The following is a 24,333-nucleotide window of genomic DNA, read 5'->3' as shown; positions in this document are numbered from 1 at the left end:
ATTTAATAAATTTTCACTTGTTGTAAACGATCCCTCTTTAAAACTCTTACTGTTTAAAAAACAATTGGATTATTATGATACAAATAAAAATTTGCAACCTGTGATAAACTTGCACGTAAATACCACTGGCTATACATAACAAATGTATGCAATTTATAAATGTATGTACATTTAAATGTATGTATATGTGTAATAAATATAAGTAACAGGTGGGCACGGGCTATTTAACATTTTCTAACTGCATATTTAGTCTGTGATCAGGCTTGATAACTGAGCTGCAACATGTATCTGCCTGTCTGCCTGATACTTCAGCTTGGCTTGCTGAGGCAAGTTGAGAAGAGTATCACCAATTAACGTTTTCCTTCTCTCTGTCTCTGCCCCAGGTCCTTCTCTACCAGCAAGTTTTTCTTTCAACAGGACTAATGTAGTAAAGAAATTTTACTTCCGACTACTTTTTAATATAGAATAACCATTGTATTAAATTGTACGTATAAGCAGAGACTTGGCCAATGTAAAAGAATACTGTATTATATTGAAGCAGAATGGCTTTTCAGTCAAAAGCAAGAATACGTTACAGGCATTGAACCATAATTATACCTGCTTCAGGCCTCTGATGTTGCCTGTACTCTAAATGGACATGGCTCACTAAGACACAAACAGCATCGGCATCTTTCAAAATTTGTAAATTAGGCACAATGCCGTAATCTCATCAGACAATCTTCAGACAACTAACACAATTACCTGGACTTGTACAACAATGAATAACTTGGGCATCTCCTCCCATTTATGACTGCTTACATTATTGTCACTCAAATACTCACACTTTTGTGTCTTTCCATCTTGCTTTCCTTATTAATTCTAGATTTTAAATGCAACTAATGAAAAAAACCCCTATTACTGGAGAGAATGACTAAAGTAAGGGATGACGTAATTTCTCAGAGCAAAGAAAACCAGGGAAAGATGGCACACACAAAGGCAATAGCTGAAAGGATTTGAAACTGTAGCAGACGTATGGATGAGCAATGCTGAAGGTAGCTGTCAAATAGGTGAGAATTAAGAAGCTAAATAAAGGTGAAAATTAAAAAAAAAAAGTTAATTTCAGCAAACTACCATATTTTAGGTTAAGAAACTAATCGTGCACGCCTTGATTCACTTCTAAGTGGGGCAGCCACAGTAACTATCCAGAAGCCATAAGGATTTGCTATACATCAGAAGTACCTTATTGCCTGGTAAACCACAAAATCATTTTTGCATTAAGGTTAGGAGGAAGCCAGGAGTGCAGACAGTGACTTTTAGTAACATCAAGAAAATTTTTCAGTTGAAATTAAGAATTGCAGACCAAGGCATTTCTAGGGATTTTACTAAACCTGTGGATGTCGTTTAGTAAGGCTTCCCTGCAAGAGTCACACTGTGAAATACACTAACTATGTGTAAATTAAATAGGCATAACTGAGAAGTAATTTTCTATGCAGAAACATGGAAGTCAATGTGTGTTTTACATAAAATACATGTTATCAACAAAGGTCAAAATACATGTTCCCAGAGAACCACAGAACTGCTGTGCGTAAGCTACCTAATTAGAAACGAAGACCACACTGATATTCTACCCTGCAAATGTTAAAATATCGTGAGATGTCAAGAAACTGCTGAATTATCAAGGAGAGCCCTAATGCTATTTATATGTCTGATTTCCCTGCCTGGCAGGCATATAACATATTTCTCATTTGGTCAGTCTGTTAGTAGCAGCATTGCATTGCACTGCTGATGAAAAACTTCCCTAGGATAAATCATGTTCTACCAGTTCTTCTGCAGGACCTGTATGCAAGCTCCAGCGTACAGAGTATCTAAGTAGCCCTCAAGATCAGACAACTGATTTTCATGACGTCTCTCTCACTTTTTAATTCAGGCCGTTTCATTTCTTAAAGAGCTGGACTACAAACAATAAAGATTACAACACTGACAAGATGCATATACTTACTATCTCTTTCAATCTGAATTACATGCTGTCATCTCTAATACACAGTGAATGTGATTCTTCATGATAAAGAATTACATAGCTGAGGAAACACTTTATTGTTGGACTATTGCTAAGAAAATGAACACAATGTTAGTTCCCTTAACAAAAGGAAATAATTCAATCATCATTATAAGCTTTATATGAACTCTGCTGGCGAAAGATAATGAAAATTCTTGTAGCAAATGAAGTGAGAAATACTGTTAAGAAATGTAGGGCAGGGAGAAAATAATTCTTTTTTCCCTTTTTTCTTTCCTCCAACTGAAAAACAGCGAGCTTTGCTTCAGCTTGTTTATGAGGAAATAGCAGTGGACGTGTTGCAAAAAAGGACTTTTACAGAGTATATAAGAAAAATAAACACCCCTATGCTGGGTCAGACCAAACATCATTCTGGAGTAGTATCCTGGGTCAGAGCAGTCAGTTGTCAACATTTACAGAAAGAGCACAAGAAAACAGGCAGGTACGAAGCGGTGTATCCTACTCTGCAGTAAACGCAGCATTGGCTTACCTTGGGCAGGAGCAGTTCACCCATTCTGAAGCGGTTTCTAAAGGTGAGGCTCCCTTTCCTGTAAAGGTGGTGACGTTGGGCAACACCACAGGTAAGTCTTCAATAGGTACGGGGACAGTGCCACATGTCTGGCAGTGAATGATAGGAATAGGTGTTCCCCAGTACCGCTGTCGAGATATTAACCAGTCTCTTAATTTGTCACTCGTTAGGTGTCCACCTATTCCTTTATTTTTGGCCTGCTGGGTAATAGCTTTTAAAGCCTCCTGCCGAGTCATGCCTGTGATCTGATTTCAAAAAAGAGAAACAGAACAAGAAAGAAAAATGTCTATTTGCTGTCAGTCAAAATGCAAGAACAGACAAAAAAGTCACAAATGCAATTTCAGAGAGTCAAAGTTTATGACCCTCGTATTTATTTTCCCCTTCCCGCTGCTTAATATCCTTCTATCCAAGAGGCTATGCACATACCAGTTACTTGATTCATTTAAACCCTCTTAATCAAAGGGTAATGTTCTTGATGGCCTGAATAGAATATGGCTGAAAGAGAGCCCTGTAGACCCCTTCAACCTTTATCGGCAGCTATTTGCATTTACTGCCGATATTTTAATCAACTGCTGTATGCTGAAACTTCCAGAATATCACCAACACAAGGTAGAGACTGGGGAAGTGTGGATGATGAAACAGCTTGCTTTCTCCTACATTCATTTGGGGCTTTTTTTATTCTTGCTTTCAGATACATCTTAACCACTAAGACCCTACCTGTCATGTAACAGAATATGAGCTTTGTGCCTGCTATCAAATGCATTTTTTCAAGACCTATAACACAATACATATTTTATATTTAAATATAATATTTCTGTGTCACCCCAGGTAGATATGTTACCAGAAAGGCTTATGCCACATTTCAATGAATACGGGGGAAAAGGACTAATATATTAATATTTAGCTTAACAACGTATTGAGATGATGAAATAAGAATCAACTTTTAACACAGGATCAATTACTCAGTTTCCACTATAAAACTCAGACCAATACTGTAGCTTCTTCTCCTGCACAAAAGGAAAAAATCCTCGTTTTATTGCTACAGAAGAGCCAGCATATTTCATCATTAAATTATTCCTAGAAATTTGGTAGCATAAGCTTGGCTTGATTCTCAAAAAAAAAAAAAAAGCCTTTAAACATACAAATTATTTGGCACTCTTGAGCAAACAGATTTAGTTTGCATTGTTATTGGAAGTTGGAAAGAACTCCATAGTTGTATACTCACCTCCCCAGAATTAATTACTTTCTCCAAACCATTTGGCAATGTTTCAGTGACTTCAGTGAAAGGAATGCCCAGATTCTTAGCTACTGCAGCATCTTCTGCACTTGTACTAGGTATGCCTAGGGGCAAGGGAAAAGTGGAAAAAAAAAATTAGTTCTGGGATAGACTAACATGGATATCAATCACCAATTTGAGGATAAAACATTATTTCTGTGACACACTCTTTATAATGACTTATGTTTGCCCAATGGAGTTTAAAATTCTAAGAACAAGAAAAATGTTTTTATGTCCTTTAAGCAATGAAATTCAAGCAGCATAATTATAAACACATTTTCTCACTTTGTCTGTAATCAAGTATTAATCATTGTCCCACCACAGAAAAGGATGAAAATTGGATGGTTCAGAAAAAGCCTAAATGTAAAGCTACAAAATTTGGATAAATAATAAAATTGTAAATACAATTATATTATCTAAATATAATATAATATATTTAAATAATACAAATGTAAATTATATTTGCTAATAGCAGAAAAATACTAAACAAACAGCCTAAATAGTCCTCTTGTTTCAGTAGTAAATTTAATCTCTTTCTAATTTCGTAGTCTATTAAAATGTACCACAACAGTCTCTAACACTACTATCCCTTCAACTTATCATGAAAGACACGATTTGTGTATAATCTTGGGAAAACAATTCAAATAACATCCATTTTCTATTTGGAATACAACTACTGAGAGCACTTCCTACCGCTGTTCAAGTCAGTTATAGAAGTCACAGTATTTAAGGCCCTTGATGCTCTCCTTTTGCATCTTACTATTTGGGTCATCCATACTTCTTGAATACAAGTTCCTCTTCTAAGCCGTGTAGACTTCTTTTTATTATAGCAATTTACCAGCACCTTAAAATGACACATTATTTTAAAATATTTCTTACTTATATTGATAGATGATGACATCTTCCTTCTAACTTTGCTATGTGCATTTTGAAAGAGTTTGTTCTACTTTGGAGGACTACCTTTCAGGGCAAGTTAAGAAATTTATTAACTTTATTATCACATGGATTCTGAAATAACATTGAGATACTAACAGATCCATTATTTCCACAGAGACACACATATTTCTGCATATTTTTTCCTTTCAGTGATAATTTACTTAATATTTTGAACAATCTTGCACAATTGCTGTCATCTTTAAAAGGCAAAGAAACTTATTTCAACAAGCCAACGCTAAAATTAGGTTGGTGAAAACTACAGACAAAAACCCTCAAAATATTGCTGAGCACATTAGAATTATGAACATACAAACTACTTCATTCAAAACCAGTTTAACAGTCGTCTTTGTTCAGGCAATGAAACGCCTGCTTTACATTAACTCTGTCAATATATGAAAGTATGGAAGCAGATAACTAAAGAAAACCAAGCAAAACTGCCCTGAGACAAGTAACAAAATATGGAATCGCTATTTTATCTTTCCAGCAGATGTACGCTCTTGCCATTTCAAGGCCCTATTATAGAATAATGTATGTATCTTAATTTGTCAGAGAGCCCTGCAGCCTGCAACAGGTGGCTTCACAATATGCTCTACAAATGGAAAAAAAAAAAAGCGGGCCCCACTTTTCGGTTTGGTCTTCCTTCTTTTGAAAAGATGGTGCTATTAATGTACATTTGCAAAGCTCAACAGCTGGCATCCAGAACTTCCTGGGAAGAGCTGGGCTGTTTCCAACAGACGTAAGGCCAAGGTACGTGCCAGTGAGCAAGCTGGAAGCTTTTAATGAAAAATGTGATTAGGTATCTCAATTATTTGGCTTCTCTTACATAAGCAGAGGTTCTGGTTCTCAAAAACAGATTAATTCTTAAAGTGTAAGATGCGGCCATGTTGTAAGTGAGGTATAGAACCCAAGCGAATAATTTCTACCAGCCTTGTGAGGGCCATCCAAGACATTTTTGCAGTGTCAGCTGGCTTTATTCAGTCCAGTTGTCGTGCAGGAACAGCCAACATTGGCAGTAGTGTAGAGAAGAAAGGAGTAGCTCCAGGGCAGGAAAGAAGTATCAAAAACAGGGAGGCAACAAAAGGGACTTAAGGGATAAGGATGTAGTGGAAAGGGGGAAGAAGAGATAAATAAATATTTCCTATTAGGACTGGCACAGAACATTGCCTACTCATTGCAGCTGAGACCACAGCAAAACACAACAGTAAACAAAAAGCTTGGTGGGTGCTACAGATGAAGATACACTTTGCAGATTAAAATGGACACAATCTTTAAAAGTTAGTACCATTTCTAATTTCACTTAGAATGACAGTCACGTCATCTAAGCATGTGTACTTAACTGTCTAAGTTGGGGACTAAGCTCCCTGTGCAGGAAAGGAGTAAGACAAACTGCTTCATAGGATGACTTTGAGAAGAGAAGCCCACTCAAGGCGAGTCAGAGTATCCTCTAGCAATCCCCTTCCCCCTCTGTTTATGGATGCTCAGTCCTAAGTTAGGTGCCAAAACTATAGGAACGCTTCCTTTAGAGATAAAGAGTTCAAGGTAACTGCCCCAGACTACCTGAACAGAATTATTACCTATTCTGATTTATTTTACTGACCTCAAGACAATTATTATTAGATAGAAGTCAAACTTGGAAGTTTTGTACATTTACTGTCTGAAACATTTATCTATAAGGATGTACATAATTTATGTAAACATAAGACATAAAACAAGCTAAAAGTTCGAGTTGTTTGCAAAATGTTTATGTCAAACAATAGTACTGTTCTGTGTTGATTAAGGATGATGAGAAACAGCCAAATACACTTGTACTCTAGGTAATCAATCCTCTTAAGATATGCAGATCCTCAAATTTAGCTCATTAAACGTACTAATTTTATAATATTTCCATTAAAATTTATCATCCTGTAAATCTCTCCCCCAGACAGATTCCACATAGCTACTTTTCCCTTCCTTCTTCCCTAATGAAGAAGAGTAATGAAGAACAGGATTCCAAAGTCCAGAGGAGAGCCACTGTGTTCAAACATTTGCCGTAACGGTATCTGGTGCTCCGACACTGCAATTGAAAACTATACTCTTTCACTTACACATTAAATGTCACCTACCTATTTTAGTATCGAGAAAATTCTCAAAATTGTTTTTTGCTGAGATGACTACAGGAATCTCCTGATTGGTAAGCAAATTCACAGCTGTCACTGAAGTAAGCGAGTCTGAAAACAAATGTAATGATCACAGTAAATAAAATATGACTGAAAATGTGCTAAGAACGTCACTTACTATTAAAACTCAGTTTGTCTTAAACATGCATGAAATTTGAATGAGAGGTTTTTTTAAGTAAGAAAGAAAATGAAAAGCCTAATCACATTTCTAAAAAGTTCAGACGTATTAAAATCTTCAGTCTGACTGATAAGTTTTCCTGATGAGAAAACACACTTACAACAAACACCTGAATAAAAACAGAGTAAGATTTGGACTATAATAAAAACAATAGTGAGTCCTTGACCACTATTTGTGTGCTGCTGAGTTATATGAGTTGGCTCTAGTAAGCCCTGAATTATATACTAGCAGACATTACAAAATTAAGAAAAAAAAAAAAAAAAATCCAGTTATTCAGATGAAACTGGAAGGGAGCATATATACTACATTTATGATTTGCTTTCTTGCAGAAGAACTACAAAGCATGAGAAATATTGACCAGAAAAAAAGTAACCTAAATAATAATTTGATTTCCAAACAGAATATTCGTATTGCAGATTAGAAACCTAATATCCACAGGGAAGCTAATATCCACAGGGAAGGGGAAAGAGAAGGAGAGAATCCAGGGTGATAGACTGAAATTGATTTACAATGTGGAGCTTTGGTGGCTCAGCAAGAAGAAAATCAAACCTGACTACTCCAACTTTTGAGGATTCAAACCCCACATCTCAGTTTGGACCTGTTTCTAACTTTTTCAGCACCTTTAAGTTGATGATAATTAAAATAATTAAATAATTTAAATAATTAAAGTACAGACTGCTAAGAGCTTCCTTTCACCTATCTTCATAGCTAAGCTGAGGAAAGTCTCAGTCTTGTATTGCTACGCATAAAATCTGTTTAAAATAAAAACCCAGCATTTTAGCAAATAGGGCTACTATCTCTCATCAGTCTTGTTAAAACAAACAATATATCTACTTATTTCTGATTATTACTTCTTCAAATTTCAGGTCTCTGAGATACCCATATTCTAGATAAAATTTCTCACGTTCAAACCACTGCACATAGCTTTCCTCCTCTGTTTAAAAAATGTACAAGCAGAATCATTTCACTCTTCTAAGCAAAAAGCCTCCTGAACAGGATGCTGAGTGGGTAGGACAGTCTGCTTTTAAAAAGAACTTCTCTCTTCCACCCAGCAATAAATTTGATTTTATGCTGGAACCCAAAATAATAACTCCAGTTTCTTTTGCTCATTAGCTCACATCATTATTATAATAGTCATAAAGACATGATACTCCAGTTACAAATGTAAAAGACTGTATGCATAGTATTACAATGAGATAATGAAGTCAGGATCAAATCTTTATCCCAGATACCTCACATTGACGAAACTAGAAGACTTACCAGATTCTAAATGATTCTAAACTAACGTAACTTTTGCTAGGCTAAAAGAAGACAGAATGTTTGAAAACCCATTGCTCACCTCTATTTAAATAATAATAGCCTAAAATAGAGAGCTGTAATCCAAGAGTAAAGGTATTAAAACTTTAAGTTACTTTGCCATACAACATCATTATTTTTGCACTCCTAGAAAACATAAAAACATACCCTCCTAATTATCTAAATGAGAACACAGTGAAGAAAGCGAGTTACAAGACTATCTCAGCTGGAAAGAAAACAATTAAAATTTCAATGTTACTGGTGAATATTTTTAAAAAATCTTGCTTAACGTGAAAATATGTTCTATCCAAGGCCATCAAAAATTTCTTTTTATTTAAATGCCATTGTTGGCTCTTCTTATATACCATTGCTGAAATGCAAATCTGAAAGTCCACGTAGAAATTCTCTCCTTTATGTTCTCTTCTTTGGAAAATACCGGTCCATGCCTTTGAAATACTCGAGAAATAGTAAGAATTATCAGCCAATTTCAACTGAAGAATGGATATAAGTATATTTCCGAGTAGCAGCAGTACACAACAATAGCAGAGTTACAATTCTGGAAGCCTCTTTTTCTAGGTCTTATGGCTGTCATTATTCCAGATGAGAGTTTCTTAATTTAGCTCAACCCAAAGGTGATGTTTATGGCTAACAGACACAGAAAAAGCCTCTCAAGTATTTTCACGTAAAAAAATAAAATAAAATAAAATATTTTAGTCCTTATTAAAAACAAGTTTTGTACCTGTGTGGTTTGGCTTAAAGCACAAGATCCAACAAAGATACAGGCACATACATGGGTGTGCATTTCTGAGGTTAGTGCTTTGATTTGGCTGAACGGTAAGAACTGCAAATTTCTTCCTTTGTTTCTTAATAAAAATTCTCTAAGATTTGCTCAGCAAAAATACAAGGGCTCTACATACTCAACACATTCAGGCTCCATTTTTTTCTGCCAGCAAATGAACATTATTAAGGTTATAGAAATGAAGCACTCAAAAATAAAGCAGGTTCTGTTGAACCATCACAATTTCTCATAAGGTTCCTGCTTCACTGCTGTTGACATCGGGTGTTATATACACAATGAAGCCACATGTTTACCAGTGAGGAAAAAGTAAATACTGAACACCAGCCTGAAGTGGAAACAAAAAAATATTCAGTATACTTTGTATTTACTCTTATGATTTTCAGGTTTTCCAAACACCAAAAAAATAGATGGCCAGGGATGTCAAATAAAGGCAGAATTGGTGGTAGGAGCTTTCAGGAAACCAATCAATGCCAATTAAAAAGTTACCTCTTATTTGTATCCTGTGTACAAGTCAGGACCTGCCACAGCGCTACTCTGAATTTACGCCATTAGAATCTTGTATTAACTAAGATTCTGCACAGCAAAGTACTGTTTTGCTACCTGTTGATGATCCACTTTTCTATGTATTAATGATCTCTTGCCCTCTTTATATTCCCTGTGACAGGAAGAGTTCATTATTGGTGCAAGAGTTGGTTCTGCTGTCTTTGTGCTAACGACAAATTACTCTATAGCCATGAGATTTTCCAATGGGCTGACGTAGTCAGAACTTGACTATTCATTTCTGGTACATGAAGAAACAAGAATCTGTTCCATTGCTTTTATATACTATGAAGTTTTACCGCCGTTATAAAAGGAAGGATTTGAATGTAGCTGCTGTTACTGTATCTGAAGCCAGGACAGGCTGGTGTGACACTGTTTGACATATACAAAGAAATAAAAGACCTGTTCCCTCTCAACAGGAACAGCTCATGCTCAGCTTGACATGCATTCTCTGAAGATCATTCGCTAAAACTGTTAGTCTTCTACGACAAAATGCAGTATGAGAAAAATATCACCTTTCCCTGGGATGAACTCCCTCTGAAAGATTTCCTTGAGACTGCTATTCCCATGCAGCAGTCTGTGAGTCGGTAAGATACATAAATGGGAAGCTCCATAAATGGCTTCAGGCGTATAGGTGTAAGCTGCTAGCTTCTCTTCTGTTACTTTACCATTAACCTGAAAAAGAGCAGAAAATATCCCCAATGATTTTCTTTTTTTCTGTACTGGAAATGCAGTGGTTTTAGATTCCTTGTCCTTTTTAAGCAACTCACAAATAGACATTACCCCGTAGAAATATGCAATTCTGAATATCAAAGCTAGATTCCCACTCTAAGGAGTTTCCAGAATCAAATCTTGACAAAATTTTTTTTCAAGGCCTTGAGAAAGTTGCTTTACAATCTTGCCTCGGTTTATCCAAATATATGTAAAAATATTTATATTCTAAAATCACATGTAATATTACAATGTGCTGCTGAGCTAGATTTAATCCCTGGTTAAGTAAGCTGGAATCCTTCTATTCCCTTTTAATATGCAGGCCCTGTTTCCAAGAAACAGAAATGAGATGTTACCTCTGATATCTAAAGAGAATTTAAGATTTTCTCAACTACCAGGCTTTCCACCACACTTCTCTGATTAAGTCAATGTTGCAACTTATGTACAGGAATAAAATAATAAAAGGTGGCATAACATTAAAACAACTGGACATAAAATGAGAGTAATAAACCCTGAAGACTGCTTAAGAATTATCACCCAGAACTATCAACAGGCTTTATATTTTAGGTCAATTAACTGTGGAGTGTATGGGGGTCTTAGAAGGTTTTTCTACAACAGGTATTGATATACATTTCCAGAAACAATTGACAGAAACAACTTAAATACAAGAGTGCATCTTCCTGCAGTGTGCAATTCAGAGCTATTAACAAAGCTTAAGCTGTCTCAATTTGAGGTTCCCAAAAATTTAGTATTTTAAAATGAGAAGTCACTTTTAAAATGTTAGACCAGAGTAAATGAGCACCATAAAGCTTTGAAATCCAAGGGCTGAAATTCCATCAGGGTCTCTGAAAATCTCTTCTGTCATTATCATATTCAAAAAGCCTTTTGCATCTCTTCAGGAGGACTTCAGATTTTACCATTTTTCTCCAGATAATTATAATTGTCTTAAGCTTTCTCTTTCCTTCCTCTCCTTTCTATCTATCCAGACTTCTCTGTAGCTCCATCACTACCTAATGTTCTGGTTTTCATTATTTTAATTACTGTACGTAATCAATTAAGTAATGGGCAAACGTCAATAAAGTGGCTTGCCTGAGGTCAGCTTGGGTCTGACAGAGAAGGTGCTGTGCTGAGAGGAGCTAAAGCCCAGCTACATCCCAGCTGACTTGTGCAGTGCCACTTGATACCACTCTTGGTACTGCTCCCCTAAATGTCCTGGGTTTCAGGAATGCTTCTTAGGTGGCACATGTATTTTGGCACAAATGCACACAGCCAATTTGCATCCAATGCTGCACTTCAACACACAAACCCTTTCCTAAGGAGGACAGCAGGGAGCATCTCTTCGACCCACACGTGATGGCCTTCAGGATCTGTGCTGGTCTGGGCATATAATAATATCTTTTAGTAGGTTTCAAACTTTTTAGATCTGAAAATCCATTCCCATCACGCATTACAGGGTTTGTGGTTAGCCCAACCAAGACAGCAGCATTGAAATTTCTGACTTACCTTTAGCAAGAAGTCAAGAGAGCATCCAACACAGTCACCTATCCAGTTTGCTTGCATTTCCTTTATACCATACCACTCAGGGAGATCAGATAAAGCATCAAACATAGCCTGAGTCAATAAAAGACAGAATTAGAATATTCCGCTTTTGTAAGCATACAAATTAAGACTACGGTTTTAATTATAACTAAGAGCAAAATGATAAAGTGCTGGTAGAAACATAGGAAGAAGTGATTTATATGGCTGCTGCCACAAATTCATCTATTTGAGAACAGAATTAACACAGTGCAAGCCAGAGGTATGACGTCCCCAACAGAGACCCTATTGTTATTAAGAGGCCTTCCTTTTGAACGGACTAAACCTTAAACACAGGACAAAACCCTCAGATGAAACCAAACACAGAAAATATTCCCAATGGGTGTAAATTATGGGAAGTGTAGGTGACCTCATGAGCTGAGCAAGACTACAAACATATAAGAGATGTGCTTGCAGGTATGAAGCCTGCATTTGTATTAGTTGTTCTACATAATAGCCTGGAGATGGCAGTCAGACAAAAGACATTCACATGTCCTAAAATTTTCAAACTCCAACTTAAAATGGCAAAATAGAGTTTGCAGCTGCCTATCTATTTTTCAGGCTGTAAAATCAAGTGGGATCTTTAAGTGATATCATCCTCTAAAAACCCCCACCCATATCATAATAATGAAGGTTCATATTAAATTAGCTATATATAATAATATTATAATAATATAATAATAGTACAATATATTATGCAGCAGAGAAAAAATTAAGTGCTGGCTCCTTCTTAGCCATAATGTCCAACAGCCAACCTGTAACTTCTATGTATATTCATACCCAGCAAGAGATATATCCATATATTTATGTGCTTTCTGATGCCTGGCATGAAAGCATAACAGACTATTCCAAGTCAACTAATATTTGCCTACACCATTTGAACAGTATGTTTTTAATAAAAGAAATCTATAAAAAAGTAAAGGTGAAGACGTACAAAGGGATGGATAACTCAATGCTCATCTAATTTTTCACTTCCTAAGGCTTCACATTTGTGTTATGAATATGCCATGACTGTCCAAAACCTTTACTTTGGCAGAAGTACAGCCAGAGGCATGAGTCACTCAGACAGATGGTGGATATGCTGAACAATTACAGTTAAAATCTAAGAATAAGGCAACATGTTGAATAATTTTTCCTTCAGCTGTGACTCCCAACATCAAATGTGCAAGCTCTTTATTATCTCATTAATTGCTAACAACCTGCAAGGATGGACAGTAGCTCTTACGAGCTGCTCAATTTAAATAGTAGGTTGTTAGATAATTAGCGAATATACAACTCATTCTTTTTCAACTGGTGTTTTAACTACATTCTTAAATATTTTCAGTGAGATGCATAAAAGACACAATAAGGATTACTTTCTAGTTAATGCTCTGTTGTGTATCTATCATTCAAAATACAACAAAAGGCATGTCCTTCATAAATCCTATTATTACACTACCACTTGGGATTACTGTTGCTTTCTACATCCTTTAGAATCAAATTCATTTTCTGATGGTTTATAAAGAAAAGAATGATAAGGTTATGGAAGGTTCTTAATCATACTGTAACTTTAATCAGCTGTAGCTCACAATTGCAAGTATATCACAGAGAATTCCAAATTCTCATTATTCTCATTAATTTTAATGTTCCAGAGACTACTGAGTTTTATCTGCCATGAGTAATCCATGTACATATATACCTACCAAAGAATAATGAATAATTTGAGATATATACAGATACATATATATACACACACACACTACTTGGATACATTCTTTGTAAGAATTTTATGCATTTTAGAAAGAATGAAATTGTGCCAATACACACAGAACTGGCTGTAGACATTAGCAAATTTTTATAAACTCTCCTGCTTGGATATCCACCCTAATCTACATTACGCTTTGCTGGCAGAAGCAGCTAAATGTGCATGTGCTCTACTTAAACTGTACAGTCTGTAATTGCTTGCCAGGAAAACTTTCTAGATGTTTTTTTTTCACTGCAGGATTAATACATCAAGATCCTTAATACCAGTGTGATAATGATTTTAACTCTAGTTAGTTGGCCTTATTAGGAGCTATAGGCTACAGTTTGACTCAGCCCAATTTTTCTCTTGAAAATGCAATTGCTTCATGCAGCTAAACACTGTAAAAGCCAACTTAGCTTCATCTGAACGAAGACAACAAAACTTATTCTGCATGATGACACAGCCTAGCAGAGTGTGCAAGCACAAACCCTTCGCATCTTAATATGCACATGAACAGTAGTACAGCATGATAAAAAAAAAATCAAAAAAACCTTGTCAAGGCTATGAATAGCAGGTTAAGTTGAAAATGAACAACATGTAAAACACAAACACTTTACACAGCATTTCAGAGGCAAAAAATATAGCGTGTATATTGCTAGTGTGTTAATAAGTGTTGCTGGATGGTAAATCTACCTAGGATACTCACGAACAGAAAAGTAGAAAAGCACATTAATTCTTAGTTACATTAATGCATTGTACGTTCAAAATCCATCCATGCAAATTAGGAGGGTTTTTAAAATTGCTTAAGGGAAACCCTTTTAAAAAACTTTTTGTTTTCAAATCCAATTGCATTACACCTTGCAAAAAAAGAAATCTGTAGATATATGTTAAAACTATGATTAATTTAAAAAAGTTATATGCATCCTGTTAGGCTATAGGAAACTCCTGAATATTTTAAGCTAGTGTTTGAAAAGTTAATATTTAACTCCATGAATTTTGCTTCCATGTTCTTTTTTAAGATCACTGCCATGTTTGGTAAAACATCTTATGAACCGTTAAAGTAGTCCCACGAGCTCTGCTTCAATTATTATTTTGCAATTACTGATTTGATTCCTTAAACAAAACTTCTGACCCTTATGGGCACGTACATAACTCCTAGTCATCTGTGCACAAGTCTGTTAAGTAGGTAACAGAAAACACAATCAACAAGAAGATTCCCAGCACTTAGGCAAATAAACAAAAATAAAACCATGTTGGATTCTGCAAGGGACACGGAACAACAGCAGCATTACAATTCAGTAAGCAGAGAGTGATGAACTTCTCAAATAAATTAAATTTTCGAATTTCTGATGATGACTTAATAGTGAGAAACTTGGAAACATTAGGTAGCAGCGTCTTTCTACTTTCATTTTTCATGGCCCAGGAAGAGACAAAAAACTTAAAATGCAAACGTCTAATGACAGGAGAAATGACTCCCATCTTAATTAAACACAAGTCAAGGTAAAGCATAAATACATTTTGGCAGTCAGATCTAAAGATATACAGACTCAGGAAAAAGCTAAAGAAATCAACAAGAAATCAAAGCTACATTCAGGGATGAGAATGACTTCAAGGCTCTTACACCTTTAGAAAAGTTTGACATAAGCGCTGGAGAAATTAAAGATTCAGGGTAAACTAATGTTTCATGGAACTGTTTTACTCTTTCAGAACACGTAGAAAATTCTGGCATAGCTAGAAGATGAAAGTCAACCAGTTCAGCTGATCAGAGAGTCACAAAATCAAGATGAGTTTGCTGAAAAGCCATCACACACGATGACCAAGTCTGAAACTAAAAGTCGAGCATCTGAAAGTGGAAAACTGATCTCACATATCCAGCTGTTTAGTCTGTTAAAGATTCATAGAGAAACAGAACTTCAGTTTAGGAATCTCCAGACAGACAAAAGTATATAAAAATCAAAGAACAGAAGTGCTTTAAAATTTCCCAAGAGTATCTCAACTCCAAAAGTCCCCCTCCTGTTTGTAGTTCAAAGAGGGAAGATTCTGCTGAGCACCTAAAAATTCAGTGACTGACTTCAGGAACTAAAATTTTTCATATAATCAATGCCTACCACCAATTTCATACTTAGTGAGAGCATTTCAACCCCTCCATGACAGTAAATTAAATAAAGTGAAAAAATCTAAATATGAGCTATAAAGACAAATGTTTACTCTTTTTTCAATGAAGACACTTTAATGAAGTTTGACAAATCTGCAACATAACAACACTAAAATAAAAAGGTCATCAAAAGGTTTCATTTCAACAGTGTTCAACTCATTAGCAAAATAAAATTGTCTTCTACTAAATTAAAATAAAATAAAAAGCTTTGCTTCTGAGGAAGAGTCAAAGAAATATTCAAGATCTGTTTGGATTAAAATTAAATTCTTCACTTTATTTGATCAAGCTCTCGAAAGAGTAACCAGATATAAACTAAAGACTACACAAAATCATTTAATACAACTTAATATATTAACTGAAGTACAGGAAATTAAAGTTCGGCTGCCCACTGTTTTATTTTGCACTCTATTGCACAGTTCCAACTGTGATTATGCAGAACCACTTCTGCTGGTATTTAATCCCTTCTTGTTTTGTTTTTACCTTCAGTAGTTTCTGCCTGTTCTATCGTAGGTCACTACTGACTCTTACTGCCCACGTGTGAAGTATACCGAAAGCATACATTAAAAAGGAGCAACAACACAAATACTGTGTGTGCTTAAAATTCTTTCTCATTAATATCTGAACCATCAGAGTTTTCCCCTTTCTTTACCACATACCATAATTTATGGTCAACAAACACCTCTGGTTTGACTATGTAGAACTGAGGCAAAGAAATGATTTCTCAAAAGCAAAAAGTAAAGCCAGCATTCTTCTCCAGATTTGCTCTCCAGAGTTGTTCTAATTGTGACAATTATCAAAGAGAAGATATTCCCTTTTCAATATAATGAAGCATATCTTTGAGATAAATGAGTAATTGATTCCATAAATATAAAAGCTCTTTAAAACATTTGTTATAATCTTTAGGAGTACTGTGCATTCAATATTGTGATTAATCTTATACAAACAGGAATTTAAATTTATATTGCTGTAGCATCAAATGAGATGCTGCGTTTAAACTAAGGTGAAAAGATCAGCCTGGTCTGGATATCCACAAACAATTTTCTGTCTTGCCAAGCTGACAAGACAGGTGTCTTTTGTTTTATCAATGAAGTGCTAAGCAAACTGTGGAGACAGTGCTCTTGGTCCCTGTCCAGGAGAGAGCTCTCAGCCTGACTCAAGAGGAAGAGTTTCAAAGTGAAGTTTATCAGGCCCATTCTGTTGGAAAAAGTCAACTATGAGCTACACCCCAAGTGTGGGAAGTGAAAAAATCATGCATAAAGGATGAAAAACTAGAGAGACAGCATTTCTGGTCTCAATGATGAGGCATTACCTCATGCTATGAAATCCAAAGTACCGTCAAGACTCTTAACATCCTAAAATGCAGTACTTCAGTTTCATTACATTTCATTACCATTCTGCTTAATATCTCAGAAATATAATAGAAAATAAAAAATCAAGCAAAACATAATTATGGAAAACAACTCCAGTTCTATTCAGATCAGACAAAGGGGCTGCCAGATGTAGTGCAAACCCAGAGAAAAGCTGGAGAAGAAATGGTAGATCTTTTGAGGCTTTCCCTTCACAGAGTTAGCACCATGCTAAACATCTAAGTTTCCGTGCTTCACACAAGGTAAGAAGGATTTGTCTCTAAATGTCTTTATGAAAAAAAAAAAAACAAACTATAAAAAAAAAGTAAAGAGTACTACTTCTCTGTATGGCAACTGTAAATTAGAGTGGCAGAATTTTGTAGGCCTTGTCACTTTCCCCACTATTCAAATTAAACCTACATATACTATCTTATTGCTGTGCAGAAAAGGAGATAATTGAAGGCAAAACTTGAAGATTCAAAGTTGCTTCAATTTTGTTTTGTTCAAAACAAGATTATCTTCTGGTTATTTGGGTGATTTTTGAAAAGTAAAATATGAAAAAATATTGTATAAAATTAATTTAGGAAGAACAGGGACTACGCAAGGGCTAACCTTGCAGATTCTCATTTGAGGACTCTGTGCATAAAAAAAAATATTAGCAATTTACAGGTACACAGAAAGTACTAACATTTACAGATAGATTTTTCCAATGAATGTGCCTACAGATTCAGCTGGGTAACCATAGCAACTAAATGTTTTAGCTTAAACATCTTAAATGCACAGACAACAATTTGAATAATAATGCCATCAGTTAAGGCATTATACTTTTATCAAAGAAATCTGTCAAAAGAAAAATGACAATTAAAATGTTCTTTAAAAAAAATCCATAAAAGCTGCTAGACCACTTCAGATGCACTTCACAGTTTGAAAAATGGGTCATGATTACTTTATTACTTTACATAACCAAAATGCTTTCTGCTAAGCGTTTTAAAGCATGGTCAATATTTTTGCCCTTTGAAAAAAATTCATTGCCAATGGTAAATTGCCATGTGAGCAAACACCGCTTCCTTTGTTTGCATTTTTTCTTTCCAGACAATAAAGAAACCAAATCAAATCCACAGAAGATTATTCCTCTGGACACAACAGAAATCTAAAGAATAGTGTGTGTAGGAATGAAACACTGACTCCTGTAACACACAACATGATTTCACAGCTCATTACTGATCACGTAACTTCTTGTTGCTATTTGACTAGTAATTTAAGCATCGCAGATGAAGATTACCCTTACTAGTATTTATTTTCATTAAGGTTGTGAGATACAGAAGAAAACATAAAATGATAAATGGGTGAAAGAGAAGAACAAATACAACGCGAAAGATCATCAATATGCAGTATAAACAGGTTGAGTAGTTACAACAAAATAATTTGTGGATGCTCCAAGCAGAAAATAAGTTGTATGCATACATATTCAACCATTATTGCCAGCTGGTAATTTGCATGAAGAACTAGGGGATAGCAGATTCTTTAAATATATTTTAAATGGAACCTTGTCTATGAAACATGGTTATGAAATAAAGACTTCGATTTTTTTCTAAGCCACACAGGAAAGGAGTTACTTACCAGAAACAAAGCTTTCTTTCAACATGCTTTCCCACCATGTCAACTTAAAGAAAACTCAGGGATAACTTCTGGAAGGAATAGGGAACAGATTTGCAGAGAGCCTTGTTGCAGAAAAAGGGCAGGGAAGGTGGCGCTTTCTGACATTTGTTCTGGCATATGGAGCATCGTAAGTAAACTTTACCATCTAAGCCCAGCTTGGATAAAAATGGTCTACTACTACTGTAGCATCCTGAGCCTTCAGGTGCCTGAAAATAACTGCAGAGAAGGTACTATACACAGATTCGTGGTGAGTCCCAAACAACTGAAGAAAAAGGGAAGTAAGATCCATAAAGAACCTGGTATTATTCAAGAGAGGTATGTTCACTGGCAAACTGTCAGGTAAGGATAAAAAAAACGAACCCTAATTGTTGTACTCATTTATCATTAGAAGCAGAAATATCTGAAGTCTCTGAATAGCAAAGACTTTCAAGAAAAGGAAGTTGTACTGGTAGTGGTTTCGGTCCATGATGTAAGCCAGGAAAATATCTTTATGGAAATTAATTTCTTCAAGATCGAGATACACGGAACAACCCCCCCTGCTGAACTGAAGGTATTATCACCACTAATGTTATCATCCTAAAATCATATTAGTGATTAAAGGTCTTTAGCTTCTCAAAGTTTACGACTTGTCTCTATCCTCCACGCCTATTAGAGCTAGCTCTGTAAAATCTGGCCCCTCTGCTCCAAGACAAAAAGCTCTGTAAATTAGCATCTCAATAAAAGCCCAGTCTCCTGGGAAGGGCTTTTGAATAGAGGTGGGGAAGAAGGCTTGAGGAACAGGCTAGGAAGGGGGATTGCTGTAACCATGGCGTTCAACACTATGCTATTTAGGACGATATGGATTCAGATCAACCATCAACAGCTTGAATCCAAAGAAAAAGTATACCAAAGAAACAGATTTAGAAGGAAGTACTCATGTCTATTACTACTCCTTGAAAAGTACTGGTATGACTACTGTAAGGAATGAAGAAATGTGTGCAAAGTTGAGTTTTGAGGATAATTAGTCAAGATATTCAGAAAGAGGAGCCAAAGTGTAGTATTTAAGATCTGTAATTTGGCTTCTGTCAACATGCTGTTGTGAAGCTTCCTGGTTATGTCAGTGTGGTACAGAGTCCCTATGAGACTGAAATATTTGTCCAGTGTTAGCTCAGAGAGAGTCTCCCTCCAATGGACAATCTTCAGCTGCGGCTTGCAGTTCTGGGCCATTCAGAGCTCTATGGCCAAAACAGTCTTCCTCAGAAAGTAAGACACAACCTGCTATGTTATCTAGCCTTTTGCAACTTGAAAGAATAGGGAATTTATTTATCTTAATCTTCCAAAGCATGAAATCCACCTAATATCAGATATTGGACTTAGAATAGTAGAGCCTGGTAATCTGCCATTCTTATTTGAAGGTTTAGGATAAAAAAAAAAAAACCACAGTATTTTTTTCTCCCTCTACAACCAAATATTTAAAGCCCTTGCCAAAAGAAGTAGAGTGAGACTGTTCAAAATGTGCCAGAACCACAGCAACAAAAATGGGAGTCAGTGGAGGGTGAGTAAAAAGGAAAATCCAAACCACCTGCTGATACTTGGTAGCATCTGTCACTGTACAAGAAGTGGGAGCACATGAAAGCAATGCTTGCCAAAGCACTTGAGCTGGGAGCAATATGGCATCATTCATAGACCATACAGAATATCCATCATGCACCAAACAAAATTTTTGAAAACCTGTACAGAGATCTCTAGAGCACTCAACTGTCCTCTGTAATAATGCTTAAGGGTTTTGTAGAGGTTGATATAAATGTTCGTCCCCAAATGAAAAGCAGAAGCAGCTCTCATTCATGATGCCACTAAGATGCTCAAGAACAAGGGGATGGTTTGCCCTTTTGCCCTTCATGTAGATAGGGGATATGGTAGTCTCCTGAGGTGACATCTTTGGGGGGGAAGATGAGGAGGTACTGTGAAGGCACAAGTTCCTTCTTATCATCTGCTGAGCCTACTTGCTGGAGAATGACATGTGGGAGACGTGATCATCCCAAGAGCTGATGCCTTTCCTGTAACAACATTTCTTAAGTCAGGGACTAAAGACAAAGATAAATCGTCCTCCCTAGAGAAGGGTGGATATTGAGCAAGAGTTAATAATCCAATACGCCACGGGTGTTTTCAAGGTTACTGAAAAGCTCCTCCGTCTTGTCTTTTGGTCTTCATGAGTAAAAATTTAAGGCTGATTCACTCCGCTTAGAGAGAGAGAGAGGTAAACAGTGATTTGGTGCAAGCATGGGTACAGCCCAGAATACTAGTCATTATTTCCTACAACCTCTACAAAGACAATAGACAAAAGACGTATCAGTACAGGTAGAAACTCTAGTGAAGCTTCAGCCTCAAATTGAGGGAAACAGTGAGTTGGGGCAGACCCTGAAATATCACAAAGGTGATCATGAAATCTGGTGACAAGAGCACCAAGGAAAAGCTCAGAATGTTGTGATCATTTTGTGATTGTGCAGACATACAACATTTTTCCTTCAGCTACAGCAAATGTTCCCTCCTTACTGCCAGAACAGGCAGCACAACCAGAAAACGCGCATCTCAAGCACCCCCTCTATGTATGTGGAATCAAAGCATCAGACAGGATATCTAAGGTTTTTCTCTTTATTATGAATGGACCTAGAGTGAGACTTGGATTTCTTCTCCCTGGATGATAGTGGAAATTTGGTCTCTTGAACCTGAGCCTCAGAAAAAGAGTCAAAAATGAATTTTTGGGAATAAGTTTCTCAATCTATACTTAAAGTCTCAACACACAGAACACTCGGATGGAATAAAAACTTCACCCAGACAAAACAAGAAGTCGGTACTTTCATCTCAGAGAGCATAAAGCCAAAAATTTTGTTGAAGAATTCCTAGGTGTCAAAGCTATGCTGTCCCATCACAATCAAAATTTGAGCTCATAACAAAAAAGGATGTCTAAATAACTTGAAAATATTTTTAAAATTACAGATAAACAAATAGAGCATGACGTAAAGTATAACAGAAAGTCCAGATGATCTTCAATAAAGAGCAGTTAATCATAAAGAACTATGGTTCAGACACATGTAGAAATGAACACTAGGTAATAAGCTGTACTCCATTGCTTATAAGTACTCCGTGTCCATAAACACAACAGGCTGATTAGACAAACAAGTTTCTAGTTCAAAAGATTGCACAGCTGTACATTCAAAATATACAGAAAAGCACTTGATGGTAAATATGGGATGACAATGTGTGAATGCAGACTTCATTCATTCACATCTAATTTATGCTTTTTGATTTCTTCAAAAGTTAATCCCACACTGATTACTTAGAATTCTTGAAGTTGTGAACAGAAAGACTTCAGGGATAATAATTTTTATATACACACATACACAAGGATAGATCATGTATACTATTATATAATTATATATTACACAGACATGCATATATAAAAGACCACATGCAGCTTGATGAATATTTCTGGATGAAAAGTCACTTCTCTTAAGGGCTACCATAAGTTCCAAAAATTGTATTCTCATACCTTTGCATAAGCAGTAGTTTTGATAAACCACTGTTTGAGGTATTTCTGTTCCACTTTTGCTCCTGAACGCCATGAGCAACCATTATCATCCACCTGTTCATTAGCTAGAACAGTCTGATCCACTGGATCCCAATTAACCAAGGCCTAAAAAAAGTTGCAAGAAGAAAAAATATTTTCAGCAGCTATTTCAAAACCAGAATCTTATTTTTCAGACACCAAAAGAATTATCCACAAACATTCCTTCTATAACATCCATTTGAATCAGCGACGTAGACCCAACTGTAGAGGTTTTGAATATTCATCTGCTCAGAACTCAAAAAAACCAAGAATGCAGTTGGCAGCATCTGCCTTGATTGATCATCATAGGCTGACACTTGAATATTAAATAGGTAAGTACCAATTGACTATACTGCAAATTCCATTGTCTGGATTAGTGGTGGACAGCTTTTAAGCATCAAAAGCGTTGAGTCAGGCTGAGAGGGATGAATAACTGAGGATCTCCAAGTTGAGAGGGCAGAATCACAAACATGTATTATAGTGTTCAACTATATTTCAAGGCAAAGAGGTGATATTTTCTGCACGTAACTTCTGTCAACTGCGTGAATTACTTTTGGAATCATCTTTCCTTATCAATACAAATACATTAAAGAAAATTTAAAGCAAAATAAATGTTGGTGTTCAACTTTACAAACCTTGTTTTGTGAGGGCCAACTGAAATACCAGACATATCATTCTGGGGAGGAAGCAAAAATCAAACTCACCCCCCCAGTGTTTATTTACAATTTAGCTGATCCTTTATCATAAAGAATCTAAGACCACAAAAGAATCCTAATGGTCATTCCAGAAGCGGTGTTCAATGCTAGACATTAACTTGAAAAAATGGACAGAAGGAAAAAGAAAAAATATAAAAACAAACAAAGCGATAAAGTAATCCATTATTTTAAGTGTTAGTCAGTATTTGAGATAAACCAAAGTTAAATCAGCCTGACTGAAAAACTGTAGCTCCAGCTCCAGAGCATTCTAATACATTAAACATAATTTGAAAATTTCAAATGCATTCTTTGGTTATGGGGAAGACTTAGTATAACTCAACCTAAAAACTAATCGCTGTCCTCATATTACTCACTTTACATTTTATCTATCACTGATCACCTTCTGAAATGCCCCAGTTTCCAAACAACTGATATTTCTAAGTTTTAAATATGCTACATATTCTTAGAGAGAGGAAATATCATAACCATTTTACAAATCTTACAGTGAGGACAGCAGAAAGACAGATGCCTGTATCCTCTTCCTTAGGAATACTGTTGCTGGTTTTGTTATCAATGTGTGGTATATGCATGCACCCGTATGCACATGAAGTCTGATCACCTACATCGATTTATACAAAATTTATTATAATGAAATGAATGAAAGCCATTCTTTCACATAAAAAAATCCTCACTTTCAAATGAAGATTGTGTGAATTCAGCATGTCACTGGAATTTAAACTTTTTACAGTTTGCCTGCCTTTTATCTGTTACCTATCAATAACCACATGCTGGTTTTTATAAAAGGCTTCTGAAAATTCATTTGGAAATTAAAAGGAATCATTATATTCCACTATTACAGACCTATTTTCTAGACTTTCAGAACACACAAATTCTTCAGTAACGATACAACACATTACGAAGTTGGCTCTAAAGTAATGATCTTCTAATTTGTAAGTTCTGAAAAAACCCCACACCACTACCAAGTTAAAATAACAGCTAAAGAGAGGTAAATCAGACAATATTAAGTAATAAAATGCCAGTTGCCTAAAGCAGTATTAGCATATTAAATTGGCTATGACTCAAATTTGAGAAAAAATACTGTTTCTGTTTTGATGATCTTAAATAAAATTTATGGCGAAAA

General features: G+C 35.8%; 1 protein-coding gene across 1 annotated transcript in view; it reads right to left on the bottom strand.

Annotated features, from left to right (window-relative positions):
* Window positions 1–24,333, bottom strand: part of LARS2 (leucyl-tRNA synthetase 2, mitochondrial) — an 89,597-nt gene that overhangs the window by 35,705 nt on the left and 29,559 nt on the right. Inside the window, exons 6-11 of the mRNA XM_082499346.1 lie at window positions 22,441–22,584; window positions 11,957–12,064; window positions 10,258–10,417; window positions 6,876–6,980; window positions 3,787–3,902; window positions 2,523–2,806 (exon numbers count right to left, since the gene is read on the bottom strand). Coding sequence (XP_082355472.1) covers window positions 2,523–2,806; window positions 3,787–3,902; window positions 6,876–6,980; window positions 10,258–10,417; window positions 11,957–12,064; window positions 22,441–22,584 — 917 coding nt within the window. The remainder of the gene's footprint in view (window positions 1–2,522; window positions 2,807–3,786; window positions 3,903–6,875; window positions 6,981–10,257; window positions 10,418–11,956; window positions 12,065–22,440; window positions 22,585–24,333) is intronic.

Source organism: Vanellus vanellus (assembly GCF_965231255.1).
Source record: "Vanellus vanellus genome assembly, chromosome: 2".
In the NCBI taxonomy this organism is placed as follows: Eukaryota; Metazoa; Chordata; class Aves; order Charadriiformes; family Charadriidae; genus Vanellus; species Vanellus vanellus.
Note: the sequence above shows the minus strand (reverse complement) of the source record. Positions and strands in the feature narration are given on the sequence as shown.